The following is a 22,435-nucleotide window of genomic DNA, read 5'->3' on the forward strand; positions in this document are numbered from 1 at the left end:
AACTCCGAGGGTCGGGCGCTGACTAGTTAGGGGAGGCAGCCGGCCCGGAGGGTGTGGGGCTCCAGGGGCTGGCCGCTTTTCACTCGCCCGTAACTCCCGCCCTGCGCTCTGGTGTCCCCTCGGATGCGGTGCTGACCGAGTGCCATCCCGATTTCACTCGACCGAGTCGGAGCCGCAGCCCACGGAGGAAGCTGCAAGGGCTGGGCAGAGTTCCAAGCGAGAGGGGCCGAGAGGCGCGAGCTGCGCTCCGCGGCGCCCGTCCGAGAGGTGGAGCAGCGGCCCCTTTGTGGGCCGGCACATCCCCCTCCCGGGTGCACAGCGGGGACATTTGATCCGCGGGGTGATTGATACGTGCGGGCGGGGGCCGCCGTTCCTCCCTCCCCCTCTCCTTCCTCCTCCCCCCTCCGCCCTCCTTCCCTCCTCCCTCCTGGCTGCTCCCTCCTTGCTGCCAGAAGCGCTGCCCGGTGGCGAGCCGCTCCGGTGGGATCTGCCTGCCCTTGGGGGCGCCGCCCGCGCTCGCCGCCAAGCCCTCGCTCCCCGGCCGCGCCGGTCCGAGGCCGCGCCGCCTCCCGCGCCTCCCGGTCGCAGATGCTGCGGGCGCCTCCGGGGGAACCTCCGGGTGGCGCGCTCGCCGGGTAAGTTGTGAGCACTCGGGGACGCCTCGGCGACGCGGCCGGCGAGCTGGCTCCGCGCGGGCCCCTGCCTTCCGCAGCCGAGGGAACAGGCGTGGGAAGACAGCGCGATCCGCTGGGACCGCGCGCGGGCGGCCGCCCTCGATTGCGGCCCCGCTCCGGCTGCGGGGCTCGGGACCGTCGCGCAGGCGGGGTCCGGCTCGGGGCGTCGCGCAGCCCCGCGGCCACCGCGCCGGAGGAGGACGCGGCACCTGGGTCCCGGGGGAGGGGGCGGCACGAGCGGCCGTCGCGGGGGGTGGCGGGGTGGGAGGGCAGGTGGGACTGCGGGTGCGCCAGGTGCCCGGGTCCCGGCCGCGGGGTCTCGCCCAGCCCCTTAGTCTCCGGGAGTGAGTGCGGACAGAAGGCGGTCGCGGGCGGGCGCTAGAGCCCCCTCCCCGGGCCGGCCGGGCCCCCGTCCCCCCTCGCGGTCCGGCGGGCGGCAGGACGGAGAGGGACTGCGCCCCCGCCCGCACTCACCGCGCCCCGCGGCCGGAGACCCGAGCCGGCTTGACTCGGGAAGATGCGAGTGAGCGCCAGGCGCGTTTCCACCTCCCTCGCCCCAGCGAGGAGAGGAGCGTTTGCCTCCTTTTCGCGCCCGCCTCTGCCTCCCTTGGGCTCCGGGTGCCTCCGCAGCCCTTCCGCCGCGACGAGAGCCCGCTCTCCCCAGCGGGAGACGCGGGGCCAGAGACAACTTACTTCAAGCGCTTCATCGCGGTTGCGGCTGATTGCTGCCAATAACTCCGTGTGGGAAAGCGGCTGGGCAAGCCCAGGGAGCAGCCGGAGACGGAGGAGTGGTGGGAGGGTGCGCCGCCCCGTGTAGGAAGCTAACCGCACCAAGCAGATCCGCCACCCCGCCGCAGGGTCCCCAGGGTCGCTCCCCTGGGCAGCTCGCCGCGGCGTGTCCCTCGCTCCATGACGGCGAACATTTCCAGCGCCCCCAGCGCCCCGTCACTCAGCTACCCGCCCCGTAGGCTCTGTCTTCAAGGAGACAGAGTCATCCGTGTCTTGAAGGAAATTACTATATATTTGGGAACTAAAACTCATATTGGGCATTTCGCTTTCACATACGATTTTGTAGAAAGAACACATTTAGGCAAAACATCAGCATCGCTCTTTAAGTTTAGATGGTTCTCTAATTCACAGTAAGCAGTAGTGAGCTTTTTGGAAAACCGCTGAACCGGGACCTAAGATCCCTGGGTTCTATTTCCAATTTTATAGATTCTTGAACTCAAGCAAGTCAGCACTTCCCCTGGTTGAGGAATGTCCTCATCTATAAAGTGAAACCGATTTCAAAGGTCTTGTCCAGCTCTCATGTTGGCTTCTATTTCAAAGAAATATTAACCTAATTAATAAATGCTTGTTAAGTGAATGACTGAATAGACCACATCTCTCTAGGAACTATGTATATTTAATATTTGGAATTATGAAATGAAATCAAAGGAAGCTTAGACGTGTTCACTGCACATCACTTGGCTTAACCCCTAATGATGCAATTGCCGTGGAGAGTGGGAGGCCAGCCGGGGGGCCGCCCCCTCGCGGACAGCCCCACTCCGGTTGCCCTTTGGCGCAGAGAAGGAAAATGTGAGGGCCCAGAAGGAAAGGATGTTGCCCAGAGTGAAGCAAGGATTACTGCGTGGGGAGGGGTCTCCATGTCTGGCGCAGGGCTCTTCCCCAAAGGAAAAGGGGGGGGGGAGAAAGCCCAAGAAAAATTGCAGAGGAGGCAGCCCGAGCCACAGGTTGCTTCGGTACCTAAGTTTATAAGTGATCAGAGCCCTCCTTGAGGAGGAAAGAACTTGTATGGGCGGGAACAATCCCAGGACCTGAACTTTGCGCGGATAGAGGGAAGAAGCAGGAGGGCTTTCGGTTCTCAGAAGGCTCGTTTTGCGTTTAAGCTTGCCTCCCTTCCACACTTGGCCTGGCCCTGGGACCCTGTGTTGACTGCAGCAGGCTGGGGCCGAAGTGGCGGGGAAAGCAAGCTAAAGTGTGTGACGGGACCGGCGGCGAGTCCATGGGTCCCTTCCTTCTCCCATTCTCTTTCATTCTCTTCTGGGGCTGCCTCAACTCCCCGGTTCCCACCGGAGGCAGCCCCTGGCCCTTCTGGGCCACAGCACGTTCACGTCTTGCAAATGGACTCCAACTGGGAGACTCCTGGGTCCAGGAGAAAGGAGATACTGAAGGCAAAACCCCAACCCCTGGCCATTAAAAATCCTTAGAAAGGTTATCTGAATCCAGTTGAATGTGCGAGCTGTGAGGGCACATAGAGGCCACCCCCTTGTGCCAAGGGGGATGGGAAGATCCAGAAACAGGTGACACACCTGGCAACAGAGCTAGCTCAAAGCTAGGTCTCCTGAGTCTCCGCCAGGACTCCTTTCATCCGCCCTGCCCTCTCTTTCTCAGGAGCCAGTCCTCCCCATCCAGCTTCTGTCCCCTAGCTCCCCTGGCCTTGCCGCCTGCAGAGCTTAGGCTCCCTTCTGCACGGGCCCCAGCTCCCAGCTGAAGCTCAGCTTGGCAGTGCCTTTCCGACACCCACTCCTCTTCTCCTTCCTTCAGGCAAAAAGCACACGTTTCAACCTCATTAGCTGGCTAAGTATAAACCTCAGGGGGAGAAGGGCTGTGTTGTTGTTTATCTCGGTCTATAAGCTAATGTCGAGCTGGTTTTCCGAATCCAGGCAAATATCTGACCAGTCACCACCCAGAAAGTAATTCTAATACTCTCAGCACGGAAACAAAGCTCTGTATGTAAACCATGAATCCCCTAGGAGAACTCCTCGCCCTCCTACACACAGACACACTGGTGCACACACACCCCGCTCTCCGCACCAACAGCATCTGAGCTAGGAAGCTGACGGGAGGGCCCTGGTCCTGTAGCAAAGAGGCACCCCCCCCCCCCCGAGACACACACACACACACACACACACACACACACACACACCCCTTACTGGGGAGGTCGGGACCCCAGCTCGGGAATCTGGAAGGGGCCTCCCGGCTGGGATGGCCCGGAGGGAGGGGCAGGTGGAAGAAACCACTCGGAGGGGTCAGAGGAGTCCCGGCGGTGGCCGCCCCTTAGCCAGACCCCTCCTGCAGAGCCCCTCTCCAGGAGCTTCGCCAGCCACTCGCCGCCCGCCGGGCTGGAGGTGGAGGAGTTCAGAATCCACTGACGCAGCCGGGATTTGAGCTTTGCAAAGCCACTCGCAGGGAAGGGAAGCATCTGCCCCTCCCTCCCCCACTGCGCGCCCTCGATCCCCCAGCCTGCCCCCTCCCCCCGTGACGTCACCCTAGCCCTGTCCCGGGGAACCTGCAAAGCCTCTCAAATTCAAACTGCCGGGCGCACCGCCGCCGCTGCCACGGGATTGGAAGTGCGCGCCCGGGCTCGGCCGTCGCCGCCGCCGCCGCCCGCCGACCGGGCCGGCCAGCTTCGCGACCTCGCCAAGCAGTCGCGCCCCTGGGTCCCCGTCGGCTCAGCTTCCCGCCGCTCCGACCCTCCTCTTCCTCTCCCACCGCCTGCCGGCTTTCTAATTCGTGCGCACCCCCCAGCAAAATTAAATCAACCCAGGGAGAGCAGGGCAGCCCTCCGGAAGCGGCGGCGTCTTTTACCTTGCTCTCCCTCTCTTTCTGAAGATGCCAAACTACTGGCGGACCGCAGAGGAGAGGGGTCCCGTCTTCTCCTGATGTGTGAGTAACCCCCACCCCGCGCTGTCTTTGCTCTCCCCTCCCCCGCCGCCAGTCCCCTGATTTTCCCACCCCCTTTTTGCGCAGTTAAAAAAAAAAGTAAAGCAATTTCTGCTGCGAGCCCAGGAGGGGCGAGCCGCCCGAGATCTCTTCAAGATACCCCAGGGGAGGAGGAGGAGGAGGAGATGGGCTGGATTTAGTAGGACAACTCGGTTACTAATGACTCCGCGGCTGGCGGCGACCCGCCGGGAAATCAGGTGCAAGCATGTGTGCTGGGGGACGCGTGGGTGGGTGGGGGGGCTGGGGGGGAGGGGGGAAGGGGAGGAGAGCAGACACCGCTTTGAGCATCGCAGTGATCTCCTGCCGTGTGGCCCACTCCCCGCATTCTTCCTCCCGCCCACTCCGCCCCCTCGCTTTGCCATTTTAATCGGCCTTCCGTGTTTCTCTCTCCCCCGCATCCTGCTATCTCCCGCCCCCCTCCCCAAGGTTTGCCTGTAGGTACCTGAGCTGACACCGACGGTGCCTAAAGATGCTGAGCGGCGTTTGGTTCCTCAGTGTGTTCACCGTGGCCGGGATCTTACAGACGGAGAGTCGCAAAACTGCCAAAGACATTTGCAAGATCCGCTGCCTGTGCGAAGAGAAGGAGAACGTACTGAACATTAACTGCGAAAACAAAGGATTTACAACCGTCAGCCTGCTCCAGCCCCCCCAGTATCGAATCTATCAGCTCTTCCTCAATGGAAACCTCCTGACCAGACTGTACCCCAACGAGTTTGTCAATTACTCCAACGCGGTGACTCTGCACCTGGGCAACAACGGGCTGCAGGAGATCCGAACCGGGGCCTTCAGCGGCCTGAAAACCCTCAAGAGACTGCACCTCAACAACAACAAGCTCGAGGTGCTGAGGGAGGACACCTTCCTGGGCCTGGAGAGCCTCGAGTACCTGCAGGCCGACTACAACTACATCAGCGCCATCGAGGCGGGGGCTTTCAGCAAGCTGAACAAGCTCAAAGTGCTCATCCTGAATGACAACCTTCTGCTGTCGCTGCCCAGCAATGTGTTCCGCTTCGTCCTGCTGACCCACTTAGACCTGAGAGGGAACCGGCTGAAAGTGATGCCTTTCGCCGGCGTCCTTGAACATATCGGAGGGATCATGGAGATTCAGCTGGAGGAAAACCCGTGGAATTGCACTTGCGACTTGCTTCCTCTCAAGGCTTGGCTGGACACCATAACCGTTTTTGTGGGGGAGATTGTCTGCGAAACTCCCTTCAGACTGCACGGGAAAGATGTCACCCAACTGACCAGGCAAGACCTCTGTCCCAGAAAGAGCAGCAGCGGCAGCGGCGGCGACTCGGGTCAGAGGGGCAGCCACGCGGACACCCACGTCCAAAGGCAGTCCCCCACCCTGAACCCTGCCCTCAACCCAACCAGGGCGCCGAAAGCCAGCCGGCCCCCCAAAATGAGAAACCGGCCGACCCCCCGGGTCACCGTGTCCAAGGACAGGCAGAGCTTTGGACCCATCATGGTGTACCAGACCAAGTCCCCGGTACCCCTCACCTGCCCCAGCAGCTGTGTCTGCACCTCCCAGAGCTCAGACAATGGCCTCAACGTCAACTGCCAAGAAAGGAAGTTCACAAACATCTCCGACCTACAGCCCAAACCCACCAGTCCAAAGAAACTCTACCTAACAGGGAACTATCTTCAAACTGTCTATAAGAACGACCTCTTAGAATACAGTTCTTTGGATCTGTTGCACTTAGGAAACAATAGGATTGCGGTCATTCAGGAAGGTGCCTTCACGAACCTGACCAGTTTACGCAGACTTTATCTGAATGGCAATTACCTTGAAGTGCTGTATCCAGCTATGTTTGATGGACTGCAGAGCTTGCAGTATCTCTATTTAGAGTATAATGTCATTAAGGAAATCAAGCCGCTGACCTTTGATGCTTTGATTAACCTACAGCTACTGTTTCTGAATAACAACCTGCTGCGGTCCTTACCTGATAACATATTTGGGGGCACGGCCCTCACCAGGCTCAATCTGAGAAACAACCATTTTTCTCACCTGCCTGTGAAAGGGGTTCTGGATCAGCTTCCGGCTTTTATCCAGATAGATCTGCAAGAGAACCCGTGGGACTGCACCTGCGACATTATGGGGCTAAAGGACTGGACAGAACATGCCAATTCCCCTGTCATCATCAATGAGGTGACCTGTGAGTCTCCCGCCAAGCATGCAGGGGAGATACTGAAGTTTCTGGGGAGGGAGGCTATTTGCCCTGACAGCCCAAACTTGTCAGACGGGACCATTTTGTCCATGAATCACAACACAGACACACCTCGCTCGCTGAGCGTGTCTCCCAGTTCCTATCCTGAACTGCACACCGAAGTTCCGCTCTCCGTCCTAATTTTGGGATTGCTGGTGGTCTTTATCTTATCTGTCTGTTTTGGGGCTGGCTTATTCGTCTTTGTCCTGAAACGCCGAAAGGGGGTGCCCAGTGTTCCCAGGAGTGCCAACAACTTAGACGTAAGTTCCTTCCAATTACAGTATGGGTCTTATAACACTGAGACTCAGGACAAAGCAGACGGCCACGTCTATAACTACATCCCACCACCTGTGGGTCAGATGTGCCAGAACCCCATCTACATGCAGAAGGAAGGAGACCCTGTGGCCTATTACCGAAACCTGCAAGAATTCAGCTACAGCAACCTGGAGGAGAAGAAAGAAGAGCCAGCCACGCTTGCTTACACAATAAGTGCCACCGAGTTACTAGAAAAGCAGGCCACCCCAAGAGAGCCCGAGCTGCTGTATCAGAATATCGCTGAGCGGGTCAAGGAGCTTCCCAGTGCTGGACTGGTCCACTATAACTTTTGTACCTTACCTAAAAGGCAGTTCGCCCCTTCATATGAATCTCGACGCCAAAACCAAGACAGAATCAATAAAACCGTTTTATATGGAACTCCCAGGAAATGCTTTGTGGGGCAGTCCAAACCAGACCACCCTTTACTGCAAGCTAAGCCGCAATCAGAACCAGACTACCTCGAAGTTCTGGAAAAACAAACTGCAATCAGTCAGCTGTGAAGGGAAATCATTTACAACCCTCTGGCATCAAAGGATGCTGCTCCAAACTGTTGGAAGCACTGCATTTGCTTTTGTGTTTGTTTGTGTTCTCCCTTTCCCAGCCTCAACGGGGACTTTGAAAATGCCTGGGGGGATGGAGGGAAGCAATGATACTGCTTTTTCAAGTTTTCCTTTAAATTATTTCTCTCTTGATTCCCCCCCCACCCCCACCTTTCACCCCCCCCTTCTCTCCTTAGGAGTCACCATTGAACATGAATGTTTCTACAATGCATTTTTTCATATATTTTGTTTATGGTTTTGTTTCTCTTTTTTTTTTCTTCTTTTGTTTTTCCAGTGGGGGAATGGGAAGAGGAGATTATAGTGAATGAAGAAAGAGTACGGAAACTTTTCAAATGAAAAATGGATATTTAGTGTATTTTGTAGAAGATCTCCAAAGATCTTTTGAGACTATAAATTCTTTTGTAAATAATGATATATGGTATTTCCGTCTTCAGTTACCAAGTATAGCCACTAGGCATCACTTCTTCGTGTTAAAGTGCCTTTGCACTTTAAGTACATTACTTAAATGTTGCTTTTAGCTTTGATAAATTGAACATATTTTAATGTGTTGTATTTTTGAAATTAAAAACACTGTAAAATAGATTGAAATGTCAGCTATATTAAGTCAGAGTACAGTTTGCTTGAGTTGTAGAAGCCAACCTGTCATCAGTGATTCTAGTTCTAGGATTTTCTAGATTTAACTGTAAAATATTTCCTTTCCTTTGGGTTTGTTCTAAGTGGTTTTATTTAAGTCAACTAAGGGGATTTAACAGTGGACTAGAGGTAATAAACTGCCTCAGTTGGGATTAGTAATTCATTAATAAAATATATTTAACCCAATATCAGAGTGAATTGAACAATTAATGCCCTTGCGTAAATCATTATTTGAAACTAACATGGTCAGTGTTTTAGATTATTTTCCTAGTTAAGAATACATTACACAACTTGTAATATATTTTTTCTGCATTAAATTAGATATTTTTATATATTTAAATGAAAGAGTCTGTATTTCTAACTTTTTAATTGAAATTAATATTTTCTCTGCCTATTGAAACATTTTTCTATAAACACACACCAGTAGAGGCCGCCACACACCTCATTTAGTAAAGACATATGAGCCATTAAATACCTTGAAGGAAGACTTCAAAGGTGAGATGAAAACGTCCCAAACAAGTTCTCTGCCAGTTCACAGCAGCAGAGACAAATGTATACATTACTCTCCATTTCTTTTAGGATTAAAGGCTAGCCTCAGAATCCTACTCAATGTTCACATTTTTAGAGAGAGCCGAGTTTCCCTCTTGAGTTCATGGAAGCGTTAACGGGGTGCTATCAAATCATGCACTATTTGCATCTACAACCTGATTAATAAGTACCTAAACCAAGAAAGTAAGCATCTTTTTTCCTTCTGCCTTCTTTCAGGCATATGTGTTACTTGAATTTTGCCTTGTCGGCTTCAGCGAGCTTTTCATTTTGGTCTTGGCATTAAAATCATTTTAACTAACCACGTCTATATAACATTTGTGAAGCCTTATTAGCTTGTAAATAATTTTTAGATGCAAATATTATTGTGTGATTTAAACAAACAGCCCTTCTTCACAACAAAAAATAGTTTTGTTTTGTCTATTGTAAATCCTTATGCAACTGGGATGGTGATCTGCATATAAAGTAGTCCAGCTTTTCAATTCCTTATTAAAGCAATTGATGGCGTCTGAAAGAAGCACACTGTTTCCTTTTCATAAATAGGTTACTGCACATAATAATCCTTTATTATCATGTGGAGATTGAAGTGGATTCTGATAACTTACTTTTAAAGCTTCAAAATGACTAATAGTATATTGTCTGTCACTATAAACAATTCATGTGATAGGCTTGCAATTAGAAATTACTTAAATCCAAATTCTTTGGATTAAGAACTACTGGTGCAAAATAGTCTTTTTTGACAATGGAAGGTAATCGTGTATATATAAATGCCAAGGGCATTCAGGAAGAAAATGCCTGTAATACCCGAAAATCTCTGAATATCTACAAGCTCACTTGTTCATTCTTTGATTAGAGGTCACAATTCCTACTTAAATCCATTAGATCAAAGTTGAAGATGGTGGGCCGGAAAGATCTACAAGGAAGGTCACGAGTAGAGATTTTCCATTTCTTAGACGAGGAGCAAGAGCGTGGGATGCTGGTTGAACCTGGAGATAGCTCCTGGAAACCACCTCCTCTTAGATATGTAAGAGTTTCAAAAATCCTCTCGTGGCTGCTCTCGTTGGGTGAAATGATAAATACAGAATGCAGAGGTAGGTATTTGGAGAAGTGGTATGAAGGCAAATTAGTCGACATATTCTATTAAGATACTTTTTTTTTTTTTGGCTCAAACTTTATGACTAGGACACTGATGTGGTGCTTCCACATCAGTGTTCTTCTGAAAATGAAGTCATTCCTACTGTAAAATGCCATTAATCCATAGAAAAACTAACTCATTAATCTTCAACAGAGATAGCCTACTACCTGATTTTAAAGAGGCCTCCTGGAAGAACTCCGAAGCATAAACTCTCTTGCTTATAATAACAACGGTTTCTTTTATTTTATATTCTCATGCCTCTTCAATTTCTACTTTATTTTGTATTGGGTTTTCAAATGAAATCCTTTGAATGTGGCCCAGACTATGTCATTTAAAGGCATAATACACTATATACTTTGAAGCTTTATTTCTAATGCAATCACAAGCACGTTTAGGTTTATTAACTTATTAGCATCCCCACTGACTGTATTGTTTTGCTTTATCCACGCAAGTGCTTTCAAACATATTTTATTTTAGGATTTTTATTTTTATCTCCTACAGCTGGATTTTGCTAGTTCACTTTTATTTCAAATGCAGCGCAGCGAAATGGTTCCAGCCAGCAGCATACCATCTCCCCTGGCCCTGCCTGGAACAGATCTGTCATGTCTGGCAAATGGTAATTCCCTTTGATGCTAGCTCTCAATTAGTTGCTTCCACTGTTTTTGAATATACCTGTGTCTGAGTTTGTATTGGAACACGCAAAAGCACCACTTCTCAGTCTGGACACAATTGCCAAAAGTCTAATTTGGTCAACCTGTGTGCCTTGTTAGTTGCCTCCAGCAGCTGATGAGTAAGGACGTGGCTGCTTAGTTTCCTCTGCTTAGTCCTCTGACTTCTAAGGTGATTTAATTTTCCTGAATATTTCCATGTCATCAAGGGCTCAATATTTTATGGATCTTACAAAAAGTGTATGATGAACGAGAAGAAGGTTCTGTGAGTTTTCAGATGCTGGAAATTCATTTTGATTGTGCACATTCCAGAAACATACTGGATTGCATGCTAGAGTGAAGAAAGCCTTCCAGACAATTCTCCCAATCCAATCATTTCTTCAGTCATTCCGTAAATATCTGAGTGCTCCTTTCCTAGATGCCAGGATCTCTGCCTGACCCCCTCATCCCCAACACCCCTCTTCTCCCCTCCCGCCGAGAACGTAATGCTATTAAAAGAGAACCTTATCTGAATGACAGTCACCCAGAACAAACAGTGGGAACAGTAATGAAATGCAGGAAATCGGGTTTTTAAAGGTGATTCTGTGCAATGAAGTATAAAAGCGATACAGCATAGGCTAGCTACTGTGTAATCGCCATTAACATCTCTTTAGAGTTACACAGCTAAAAAGGAGAAGAAAAAAAAAAACCACAAAAATCAAATAAAACACATTTCTGCGGAATAGGGCCCAATCGTATGGCCTGAAGATAGCTGTATGCGTGTGCTATCTAAAGATCTACATTGTAAAGATGACTCCCAGAACTGTAAATACAAAAATCACAAACATGCTTCCATTATCTGGAATATCCATGTTTTTTAGAGGAAATATTTGCTTTATAGTTCAGTGGCTTAAAATATAACATTTTGGCTTGAGTGTCTTTTACAAAGACAGTAAAAGACAGACTTACCTAAATCCTGAGAGAAAATTAAGTACTGTATATAGGTGTGCTGTGCTTCTCACAATGGTTGTGCAAAAAGTCACGTGTAAATTGAAGTTTTGTAAGTTCAACTGTATTTTCAATGCATTAGGGGGGCTGCCATTTAGAGGAAACTTGTGAATCCTTTTATAAAGCAGAAAACCATTTTATAATACAGATAATCAGTCTAACTTCTCTGTTTTGTATGTTTGGATTTTCGATATCCACTTTGCTTAAAATGGAGCCCATCTGCATAATAAGAGTGTGTTTTGCCAGTGCTGCTTGTGCTACCGGTTTCTTGGTTGCTAAGGGCTTATACTTGAAAATCTGCTGCAGTTTTGTGTGAATTGAAGTATGGAGTTATTTTACGATGGCACGGCAGCATTCCTGAACAGTCCGTGTAGCCAACCCATTTCAACCCCATTGAACACAAGACTCTTTGCTCAGCAGCGTCTCCTCTCTCAAATATGGCCATGATGCATTAGAGGGTAGAGTGACTCCTGTATTCACGTCTTATAAAGTGCTTAGAGTCACAGGTTTTATAATAAATATATGTTATTGTGTAAACATATTGCATTGCATGTGTGTTGGAATTTTTTCGCAATATCTTAGCTTGAAAGTACTTGTACAGATACTGTTAGATTTAGTTGCAAGTATTGTTCTCGAGTTATTGGAATAAATGGCAAATGAAACAAGCTCTCTCGTGTAGACTTCTGTGCCAAATAGTGACATTGTTTCACAAGCGGAATGTCATGTTTTGGGCTGTTACTAGGCAAAATGAAATTTGAAAATATGATCAAATGATATTGTGTTTTATTGGATGAACTGTTTATACAGTTACTTTATGCTGTAGTTAGCTTTAAATTGCTAAATAAATATTCACTAAAAATGAACATTTGAATTAGTTAGAAAAATTCTTCAGAATCTTGAGAGAGGCGTTAATGATAAAGTATTACCGGAACCATCCTCTCTGTTTTGATATATACTGTTGACATGTTTACAAATTAAGGTTTTCTCTATATGATTATAATGTACATATTAAGGGTAAAATATGCTTTTACAAACATATCAGTACTTTTCCATTAATGTCCATTTCAGCCTTTAAAAATCAAAAGTAGAACAATACAGTTCAAACAGAGATGTCTTTCTAGGAATTGAAAGAAATTCTGATTTCCCACTCCCCCCACCATATACACCCACCCACACAACGGCCAACTGGTTTCGTTATAGAATTCTATCTAATACTCCAAGGGATCTAATAAATTTATATTTGTGAAATAAGATACTGATTGACATGCAAATCCAAGGAATAGAAATTACGAATTCATTAAAGATGTAACTGTATTCCCAAAGACTAGAGTCAAAACCAATGAGAGCCGGAGAGAGAGAGATGCATTTGTTGCTATAATTATGGTGAAATTATTGCAAAGTGACCTGTTTGGCTTTTGCATTGGTTGAACCTCAGAATATATCTGCCAGATATGCTCCATTCACAAATGTATAACATAATGAAGGATCTGAGATTCGTGCAATGGACAAGAGGACCCAAAACAACTATCCTCTCTTGAGATTATTTATTTGCTATATGCGCGATATGTTCAGTTTATTCATGTGGCCTTCACAGGTTGGCAAAACTATTGGAATAGTCTCATTGTAGAGTGTTTTCCTGGAGAATGAGAGTTGGTGCTTAGCACACTGGATTATCTCATCCTTTAAAAAGATTAATTGAGGAGGAACGGAAATGAAAGTGATGTGCAGCGAGCACCCTATTCTAAACACAGGTAATTTAAGACATCAGCAAGGCATATGTGTCTGTCGACCCTGGAAAGAGACCATCAGAATACATATCGTCATCACTGAGCGGGGGCTGGAAATGCACCTGATCTGAATTTCCCTGGGCAACTGCTATGTGATTAGTTATACATCATGTTTATTAACTCGATTTTCAAATGTTATTTTGTATTTGCTATCAACATTAGCCTGAAAGTGAACATTTGAGCTAATTATCTGTCAGATCTAGTTACTTGGCATTTGGGGATATACTTGATCATGACAGAATGATGTCTACAACATAAAATATAAGGTGATTTCTGGCTCACAAAGGGACTGTTGTGCCGACAGGATAGAGGGATGGAGCCCACTCTGGGTAATCCTTGGCCGAGTCCCTTTTACCTTCACATTGTGAACATCTGCCATAGTGTTTTGGAACTCACCAACTCTCTAGTAAATATTTCCTTAATGAATAAATTGAATAAGACTCTGGCTCTCATGTGAACACTGCAGAAAGGGTCACAAATGGAAAATCTAAGTTCACAGCATAATTACAATGGGTTTCTAGCTGTTCCATGAAATCCTCCACCAATATTTGGGTCCAACATTTTCAGAGCTTATGAGGAGTGCTTGTGTGTGCCTGTGTGTGTACACACACACACACACACACACACCATGAAGTTGACAGAGAAGTTATGGTAATACACAGCCAAGAGCCACAGTTTATTACATGCAGGCAGGCCCAGTTTTAAGTGATACTTGAGTCTGTCTATTGAACCCAATGATCTCATTCTAGACTTAAAAGTAACTTTACTGCTGAGTTTTGACATTGCCTTGTTATTGGCTTTTGGAATTGGGAGAGTCTGCGTTGAGAGAAAATACACTCCCTGACAAGCCTGAGTGATAAATTCTCCTAGAGCTTATCATTTAGTTCTTCCTAGGATCTGTGTATTTGGTTTGTTTCTTAAGTCTTCCAAATAGGAGAGAAAGTCTACGCATTCAGATTATATTAAGTCACATTTTTGTCAGAACACAGTTGTTTCATAAAGTCCGATTTATACAAAATAAGAAGCTATAGTTGGTGTTTCATAACAAAGAGTCCCAGGAGCTGAGGTGCCTACAGAGTGGTGAGGACAAGCCTTAGTTCCACTGGGTCTCCGTTTTCGTGTCTGCGAACACTGTTGGCCTGGATGAACTTGAGGGACGTGCCCAACTTCAGCGCTCTATGATTCTAGGCTAACTGGGCAGTGGCTGCTACACACAAAACAAATAGCACATTGAGGCAATTATTCAGGTAATTCAAGTCTGAAAATCTCTTACCCCTCTTCTTTCAAATGTCTTATTTGGACAGAGCCTTACTCTGGTTTTATTTTTATAGGATTCAAATGCACCATTTGTCTTGGGCTAATCTCTCTTCCTAAACTTGACTTTAAAGTGTTTAAACCATTTTTCTTACTTCCTTGTAAATCACAACATTCTATGGCTTTTCGTGTGGTGGGGAGAGGAAGGTGCTATTTTGAATTCTTTATAGGGCTGATGAGTTTATTCTGTGTGATCATGAGGAAAGTTAAACTATGAATCTCTCTAGGAAGATCATATTATCACATTTCAGGGCGCAAAGCACTTTTCCTATTTAGCTGTTCATCACCCCACGCTTTCGGCCTACACTGCCAGGTTTCTTATCACCAGCAAAACTGATGGACCCTTGGACAACTGAGCTGAGCTTCAGAAGTTCAGTGATTCATTCCAGTAAGCAAAGCTTTTCACTGACAAGTGGTGTTTGGCCTCTTCCCGATCATAAACCTGAGCCATAGTTTTATTGTGGGGCCAACATGCCCCTAGTTGGTCAAATTCACTTTAACTGGAAACAAACAAAAAAAGACAGCCCTCAATCTTGTAATATTTGGCTGACATGATTTTTGCAAAGGTGGAAAAGAGGAAAAGACATTCATTCCAAAACTTCCTCTATTCTCCAGGTATCTGAGGGGCTTATTAAAAGTCTTAGTGAATGAGTGGGGTGGGGGAGGGAGTGGGATGGACTGGGAGTTTGGGGTTAATAGATGCAAACCATTGCATTTGGAGTGGATAAGCAATGAGATCCTGCTGTGTAGCACAGGGAACTACACCTAGTCACTTGTGATGGAATATGATGGAGGATAAGGTGAGAAAAAGAATATGTGTGTGTGTGTGTGTGTGTGTGACTGGGTCACTTTGCTGTACAGTAGAAATTGACAGAACACTATAAATCAACTATAATGGCAAAAAATTTTTATAAAAATATAATAACATAATTAGTGAATGAAAGGAAAACCCAGCTACACTTTGCTTTATGTTTCCTTCTGCCACATGACACAAAGTTATGAAAAAAGAAATGTAGGCTATCCTTGTCTAAGCCATGAGCTTAAAAAATTATAAAAATAAGATGCTTACTGAGATACTGAGTATTTAAAGTATAATGACATTTCAAGTGTTTAACTTGAAATTTTGGAACAAAATATATCTTATGTACTAAATAGATCTCTGAAAAACAATTAGATTTTAAGCAATCTGAGTGATTTGAGAGTGGGCCTCATTGAAGGAATCTTAGTTTTAAACTGCATTTATACAGATTTTGTTTTCTGAAAATTCCTCAGAAAGTCGTTCAGTTCTACTATTCAAACAGTCCGAGTGTTCTGAAATTTTAAAAATAAGCTAATTATTCTGCTCTTACAGATGGAAATGGGGGAGGCTCTGTCTGTGTTGATGTAATTTGTTGTTTTTCAATTAGACTTTTTGGGTTTCTCTCTATATGCAAGGATGGATATTTGTACAAAGACAAGGTAAAGTCTCAGGAAAAGAGGGGTATTTACTAGAATATTTACTAGAGGGGTATTTACTAGATATTTTCTAGAATGATTCATAACAGAGGGCCAGGAAATAGGGAGTTTCATAAAATCTCCTTGCTTTGCCTCCCCAAAGAAATCTTTCCCAAGCCTTGATCACTAACCAGGAGACAAACACTTTGCTTTGTGAGTAAGGAAATTTGGACTTTCCTGGGCTCTTTCATTGTGGTTTTCAGTCCACTGATTCTTTCTGATTTGCTGATGGAGGAGAATCTGAGGACAGAGAGAGGACCATTCCCAGGGGACAAGGACACCTTGAATGTAGCCTCTGCTACCTCTTCCCATCTCCGAGCCCCGTAAACCTCATTCGAAAAGGAATTAGACTTATCCTTCCCGGTCAAGAAAACAACTGAATAAAAAGGAGTTTACCCCCGGAGAAACCTGAAATCCACTTCAATTCATAAAATGTAGTAAAGCATGTGCGAACTTGACACATTAACTATCATTAATAACAACGTATTTTCAGCAATCCTCACGCCTATTCTGTGACACCGCAGTGAAAACAGTGGGACTAGAAGTTCTATCGTTCCTTTCAGCTCAAAACAAACAAACAAACCAGTCTCAGGATTTTCTTTCCCTCTTCCTTATTCCAGCTCCTAAACATGGTCATTTACACAGAGTATGAGTAATTTCTGGTAGTCCTTATGTGATAACAGATTGTCTCTAAAAATACAATTTATGGAGTCCTTGCTGTGTGCTGCACACATTGAAACAAATCCACAAGTGTACCCCGAGGCCCAGCATGTGCCCAGTGCTGGGACGAGACTCTGGGCGGATATGAAACATCGCTGGCCACGGCCTGCGCATCAAGGACCGCCTATGTGTTGGGGGGACGTAACATACACACTAGACGTGAGACGTGTCTCCTGCCACGTTGGGAAGAGAAGCTACTTTTCCTTGAAAGGGGTAGGTAAGGTCAGGGTCAGAAAAGACTAAGATCAGTGCGGATCAGACTGGCATCACCTGAGAAGCGAGGAAGCAGGGCACAAAAAAAAGGAGCTCTGAATTGGGGAAAGGCTTGGAGCATCAGCGAGCTTGCAAATGTAAAGACCAAAATAGGCCTGCAAAGAGCAGTGAGGAGCCTGGAAGGCTGGCTTCATTTCCCTTTTGATGGCTTTGAAAGCCAGACTCAGAATCTTGGATTCGAGTCCACAGATAATGGAAGGTCCTTCCAGCAAAGTAAAAATTGCAGAACTGTTACTATTTGCATAGAGCCTTATAAAGATTTTCACTCGCATTTCGAACATGAATCCCTATAATTCCCATTTGTGACGGAACTGAGGTCGAGGGAGTTTTGGTGTTTGTCCTTGTGACCCACCGAGTGTAAGGAGAGGCCACCTAGCTCAGCGACCCAGCACAGAGGAGCGTTGAGAGGGAGAGGGGGCAGGCACACCCAGCTCGGCCACTCACCCACTGTGTGACCCTGAGCAAGTCACTTAACCTCTCTGGGCCTCAGTTGCCTCATCTTGAAACAAGGTGACAATGAGCATATTTGTCCTCACCGGGTGGTTATGAGAATCAGTGACTTCATATTTGCCAAATAAAATGTATTTGTTAAACCAAACAAAAACCCAGCTCTGACTATAAACCCCGCGTCCTGTCTGTTCACCAGTGGGGCTCCCTGGATAAACAGAGAAGCAGCGAGTCGTCTGGCAGAGGGATCTGAGCATGTGGGCAGAGAGAAGACTGCGGCGCAGGAAGCTGCTAGGGTGGTTGGGATTCCTCGTGATCAGGGAAATGGAGAGAAGCTGAAGCCCAGAGATCCTTATGTTCAAGCCCAGACGGTCCGCGAGCAAGGCGTGCAGACTGATCTAGAGACCCTATTTAGTAACACGCCCATGTTTTACCATCAGCAGTTTCTTAGTTTAATAATATTTCTACTCTCTGAGGAAAAAGCGTAAGGCAAAAATGGTGAAAGAGAAAAGGACTGTTTCCTCGTGGATTCTGAAGTGAGAGAACCCTGAAGGGATTGGCTATGAGAGGAGAAACCTGAGGCCAGCCGGGTGGTCCCCAGGTTTAGAAGGGTCCTACACTCGCTCTAATGCTCTGTTGCTCTGAGGGGGTCTTGGCATTCTGAAGAGCTTTTATTTTTTATTTATTTTTTTTTTTTTGCTTTTTGGCTTTTCTAGGGCTGCACCTGCAGCATATGGAGTTCCCAGGCTAGGGGTCGAATCAGAGCTGTAGCTGCCGGCCTACACCAGAGCCACAGCCACGCGGGATCCAAGCCGCGTCTGCGACCTACACCACAGCTCACGGCAACGCCGGATCCTTAACCCACGGAGCAAGACCAGAGATCGAACCCACAACCTCATGGTTCCTAGTCGGATTCGTTAACCACTGCGCCACGACGGGAACTCCCTGAAGAATTTTAAACAAGAGGCCGTACATGTTCATTCTGCACTGGGTCTCACAAATGATGTCACTAGTCCTGGGTGCATGACACCACTGACTCCATTAACATGCCGCAAACTCCTGTTGCCCGAGGCCAATCTGTGGACCAGGACCACGACCTCTGGACACCCTGCCCCCGCCCGTCTTTCTGGCCCAGGGCCTCTCATTCCACTGCCAGCTCACACTAAAGGAATGTGGGGGGGGGGGCTTCTCCTGTTAAATGCATTTTGCTTATACTGGACACACTTTTTAGCTCATTCAGGACGTGAGTGTGCATGTGGGAAGATAAGTGAGGCAGTGTCTGTTCTGCACACAGCCTGTTGTTATCTCACCCGTGTCTAGCTGGTGAGAGCCACTGAATGATTTTGCAATGTGAGAAGAGCAATTTGGATTTTGTAGGGCAGGAAAAAAAATGGCTTTGTATGATTTGGGTAAGCTTTGTGGGAAAGAAATTGTGCCCTTTTCAAAGCTCTCCGTTTACCTCCGTCATCTAAGCTGTGGTCACGAGAATAACTTCCCACGGGCCCCGGTTTCATTCATCCTCAGAACTGCCTGAAGACGACGTGGAAAGAAGAAAGCAGAATGTTCTCCATTTTCGAACATAAAGAAACAGAAACATTTTGAGGGGGAAGGGGGGCTGGGAAAAGTTGACACGGTAAGTGAGAGCTGGGCTGGATAGGCTGGAAAGCCTGGTTCACGGAATCAGGATGTTTCGATTGCCTTCTGTTGCTTCAGTGTAAATGAAATTGTTCCAAAGCCTTTGAGGATTTCCATTAAATGGCACCCAGATAAATTTTCGCAGTTATTCATAGCAAAGCTCTTTAAATAGTAAATGAGAAAGGTCACCGCCTGACAGCATTGTACAAGCAAAATCTCCCCCGACGCCCATGCACAGATTTCTATCAAGCATTTGTCAGGCGCATAGGAGGAGCTCGTAGGCAACCCTCACAGCTGCCTCTGAAGCCCAGAGCATTCGGAAGCCTGAGATGTTGGGCCACATATCAGTCTTCTGTTTACATCTTGACCCACAAACCGTGGGTCTTACTTAGAATGCAAATGAATGAGCCCTAGGGACAACAGTGTCTTTGATTGATGTATTTGGTCTTTCTGACCTGAAAACGCATCAATTATTGAAGGGCTGTGTGGGCACTGGTGTGACTTAGGAAGTCCAGACTGGATGCTGGTCTCAAAGCTTAGGGCTTACATTCTTCTTCTTTTCTTTCTTTCTTTCTTTTTTTTTTTTTTTTTAATAAAAGCACTCAGCGCATTTCCCATTGATTCCTTGGGCTGACAAAATCCCAGTCCTGCCAAGTAGTGCAGAGGCCCTGAGCCCTGAGCTGAGGAGAGAGGCGGGCTCCACCCCTGGGCCGGCTGCCTGGCTTCCTCAACCATGGACGTGTGCATTCAGGCACCAGAAGCCTCTCTCTTGAGCTCTGGGACTGCTCAGATGGCTACGGATTCAGAAAGCTGTGCTCTGCAACTGCTAAAAGATGCTGCATCATAGTAGAGAGCTAGCCTGTGATTTAGAAAACTTCTGGCATTATTTGTTGTTGTCGTTTTTAATCCTAATAACCTTAATGTTAGTGAATTCTATTCATGATTGTCATAAACAACCAAACCAGGTAAAGAGCATAAAAAGAAATCTTAAAGACTGATTTGGAAAATAAGCACATAGGTCTCTGGCTTCATGCTTAAATAGACAAGAATTCCTTACGTTTATTTCTGCTTATCCATGAAATTGGTAGATTAAAAACTGCTGTGGCTTTTTGTAAACATAATATCTCTTATACCTTTTGTTCTATAAGTAGCAATGACATCAAAATCTCCCCAAATCTGTATTCTACATCAGATGAAAATGATCCTAAGATCTCTTTTGATCAAAAATATATAACTCCATGGCTTACTTTATGAATTGTGCCATGATCAGAATTATAATAAGGTAAAACTACGAATTAAATGTTGGAGAGCTCCCGCTGTGGCACAATGGGATTGACCGTATCTAGGGTGTGCTGGGACGGAGGTTTGATCCCCAGCCCGGCACAGTGGGTTAAGGATCTGGCATTGCCACAGCTTCAGTTTAGGTTGAGGCTACAGCTTGGATCTGACCCTGGCCCGGGAGTTCCATATGCCACGGGGTAGCCAAAAAAAAAAATTTTTTTTCTGCATCTCTTCTTGTTTAAGTTTTATATCTTGTATCTCTTTGCTCAGTGTTTCCTGTAAGTTATCCATCTTTGCCTCCAGTTTATTTCCAATGTCTTGCATCATCTTCAGCATCGACAGTCTAAAGTCTTTTTCCTGGATGCTGAGAATCTCCTCATCGCTTAGCTGATTTTCTGGGGTTTTTCCTTTCTCCCTCATCTGAGTGACAGTTCTCTGCCTTTTCATTTTTATAGGTGTTTGGTGTGGTGACCTTTTTATAGATAATAGAGTTGTAGCCTCTCTTACTTTGGGTGTCTGCCCCCCTGTGGCTGAAGTGGGTATGGGGGGCTTGCTGTAGGCTTTCTGATGGGAGGGGCTGATGCCTGCCCCCTGGTAGGAGGAGCTGATTCCTATCCCTCTGATGGGTGAGGCTTTGCCTCTGGATGGGATTAGAGGCAGCTGTGTGCCTGAGGGGTCTTTAGGCAGCCTGTTTACTGAGGGGTGGGGCTGTGATCCCACCTGGGTTGTTGTTTGCCCTGGGGCTTCTCAGCAGCTGACTGATGGGTGGGGCCAGATTTTCCCAAAATGGGCACCTCCAGAGAAAGGCACAGCTGCTGAATATTCCCAAGAGCTTTGCTTCCAATGTCCTTCCCCCACAACAAGCCACATTCACCCCTGTTTTCCCAGGAGGTCCTCCAAGAACTGCAGTCAGGGTTTGACCCAGATTCCTATGGAGACTTTGCTTTGCCCTGGGACCCAGTGCACGTGAACGTCTGTCTGCGCCTTTTAAGAATGGGGTCTCCCGTTTCCCCCAGTCCCGTGGAGCCTCTGCGCACAAGCCCCACTGGGCTTCAATGCCAGATGCTCCAGGGTCTCTTTCTCCCAGTGCCAGGTCCCCGCACGTGAAGGTTTGATGTGGGGCTCAGACCTCTCACGCCTGTAGGTGAGTCTCTGTGAACCAGTTACAGTGTGTGGGGCTTCCCACCCGGGAGGTATGGGGTTGCTTATATCGTGTAATTGCCCCTCCTACCTCTTGATGTGGCCTCCTCTTTGTCTTCTGGAGTAGGATATCTTTTTTGAAGGTTTCTGGTCCATTTGGTTGAAGACTGCTCAGCCTTTAGTTGTGCATTTTGTTGTGTTTAGGAGAGAAGTTGAGCTCCAGTCCTTCTCTTCCGCCATCTTAACCCCGTCTCCCCAAGTGAAACTTTCTAAGGAGGTTACTTAACACTGTATTTATTGATGTACTTATCAACGAACACATGTAATTTCTAGGATGGTCTCATGTCACTAAATAGTCTTTCTTTCTGATGCAGGTGTGACGGAGCTCAGTATACAAAGAACACTGCTGAGAAGGCAGAGAAGGAACCATGCAGGCCAGGCAGGAAGGAGCGGCGGTGCCCCCTGCATCTCAGGCTGGGGCAGGCGGGGAGCAGCTTCCTCTGGACCTGCAGCCATCACGCTGGGTCCCAAGACTTGCCAAGGAACCCTTTTCTCCCTCCCCGCAGAAGACCACCCACCAAGACCATCAAAGAAAAATTTTTTTGGATGAAGAAATTTCCAGTTTTGTAAACTGAGCAAATAATTGTCACCTGCAGCAAGCAATTTATATTTGAAACCATGCTACCACATTTGTAAATTTTACCTCCTTCATAAAATTACGAAAATCAAGAACAATTAATAGGAAAAGATTTCCTTTTCACTTTTCAGAGACCAGACGTCTCGATGAAAGAACTTGGAAAGAGCAAGTAGGGGAGAGGCCTGAAATATGGGTTATCACCTTTTCACTCCCAGGTTCAAAGAACAGAACTTTTCACTCCTAGCTACTATTCAACAAG

General features: G+C 47.1%; 2 protein-coding genes across 5 annotated transcripts; both read left to right on the forward strand.

Moving 5' to 3' along the window:
- Positions 534–11,137, forward strand: SLITRK2 (SLIT and NTRK like family member 2). Of its 4 annotated transcripts, XM_013986478.2 has the most exons (4): positions 534–635; positions 4,290–4,343; positions 4,428–4,597; positions 4,827–11,137. In XM_013986478.2, exon 4 carries the CDS (start codon positions 4,870–4,872, stop codon positions 7,417–7,419), a length of 2,550 nt encoding a protein of 849 aa, XP_013841932.1. In that variant the 5' UTR covers positions 534–635; positions 4,290–4,343; positions 4,428–4,597; positions 4,827–4,869; the 3' UTR covers positions 7,420–11,137. The 4 variants fall into 4 exon arrangements, with proteins under 4 accessions (XP_013841932.1, XP_020935399.1, XP_020935398.1 ...); XM_021079740.1 differs by lacking the exon at positions 4,428–4,597; XM_021079739.1 differs by lacking the exon at positions 534–635 and having other exon boundaries at positions 1,145–4,343; positions 4,839–11,137.
- On the forward strand, positions 10,104–11,137 carry TMEM257 (transmembrane protein 257). Its single transcript, XM_021079741.1, is given in 3 exon segments — positions 10,104–10,161; positions 10,164–10,218; positions 10,220–11,137. Coding segments are annotated over 3 exon segments (369 nt in total). The 3' UTR covers positions 10,476–11,137.

This window comes from Sus scrofa, chromosome X, assembly GCF_000003025.6.
Source record: "Sus scrofa isolate TJ Tabasco breed Duroc chromosome X, Sscrofa11.1, whole genome shotgun sequence".
Lineage (NCBI taxonomy): Eukaryota > Metazoa > Chordata > Mammalia > Artiodactyla > Suidae > Sus > Sus scrofa.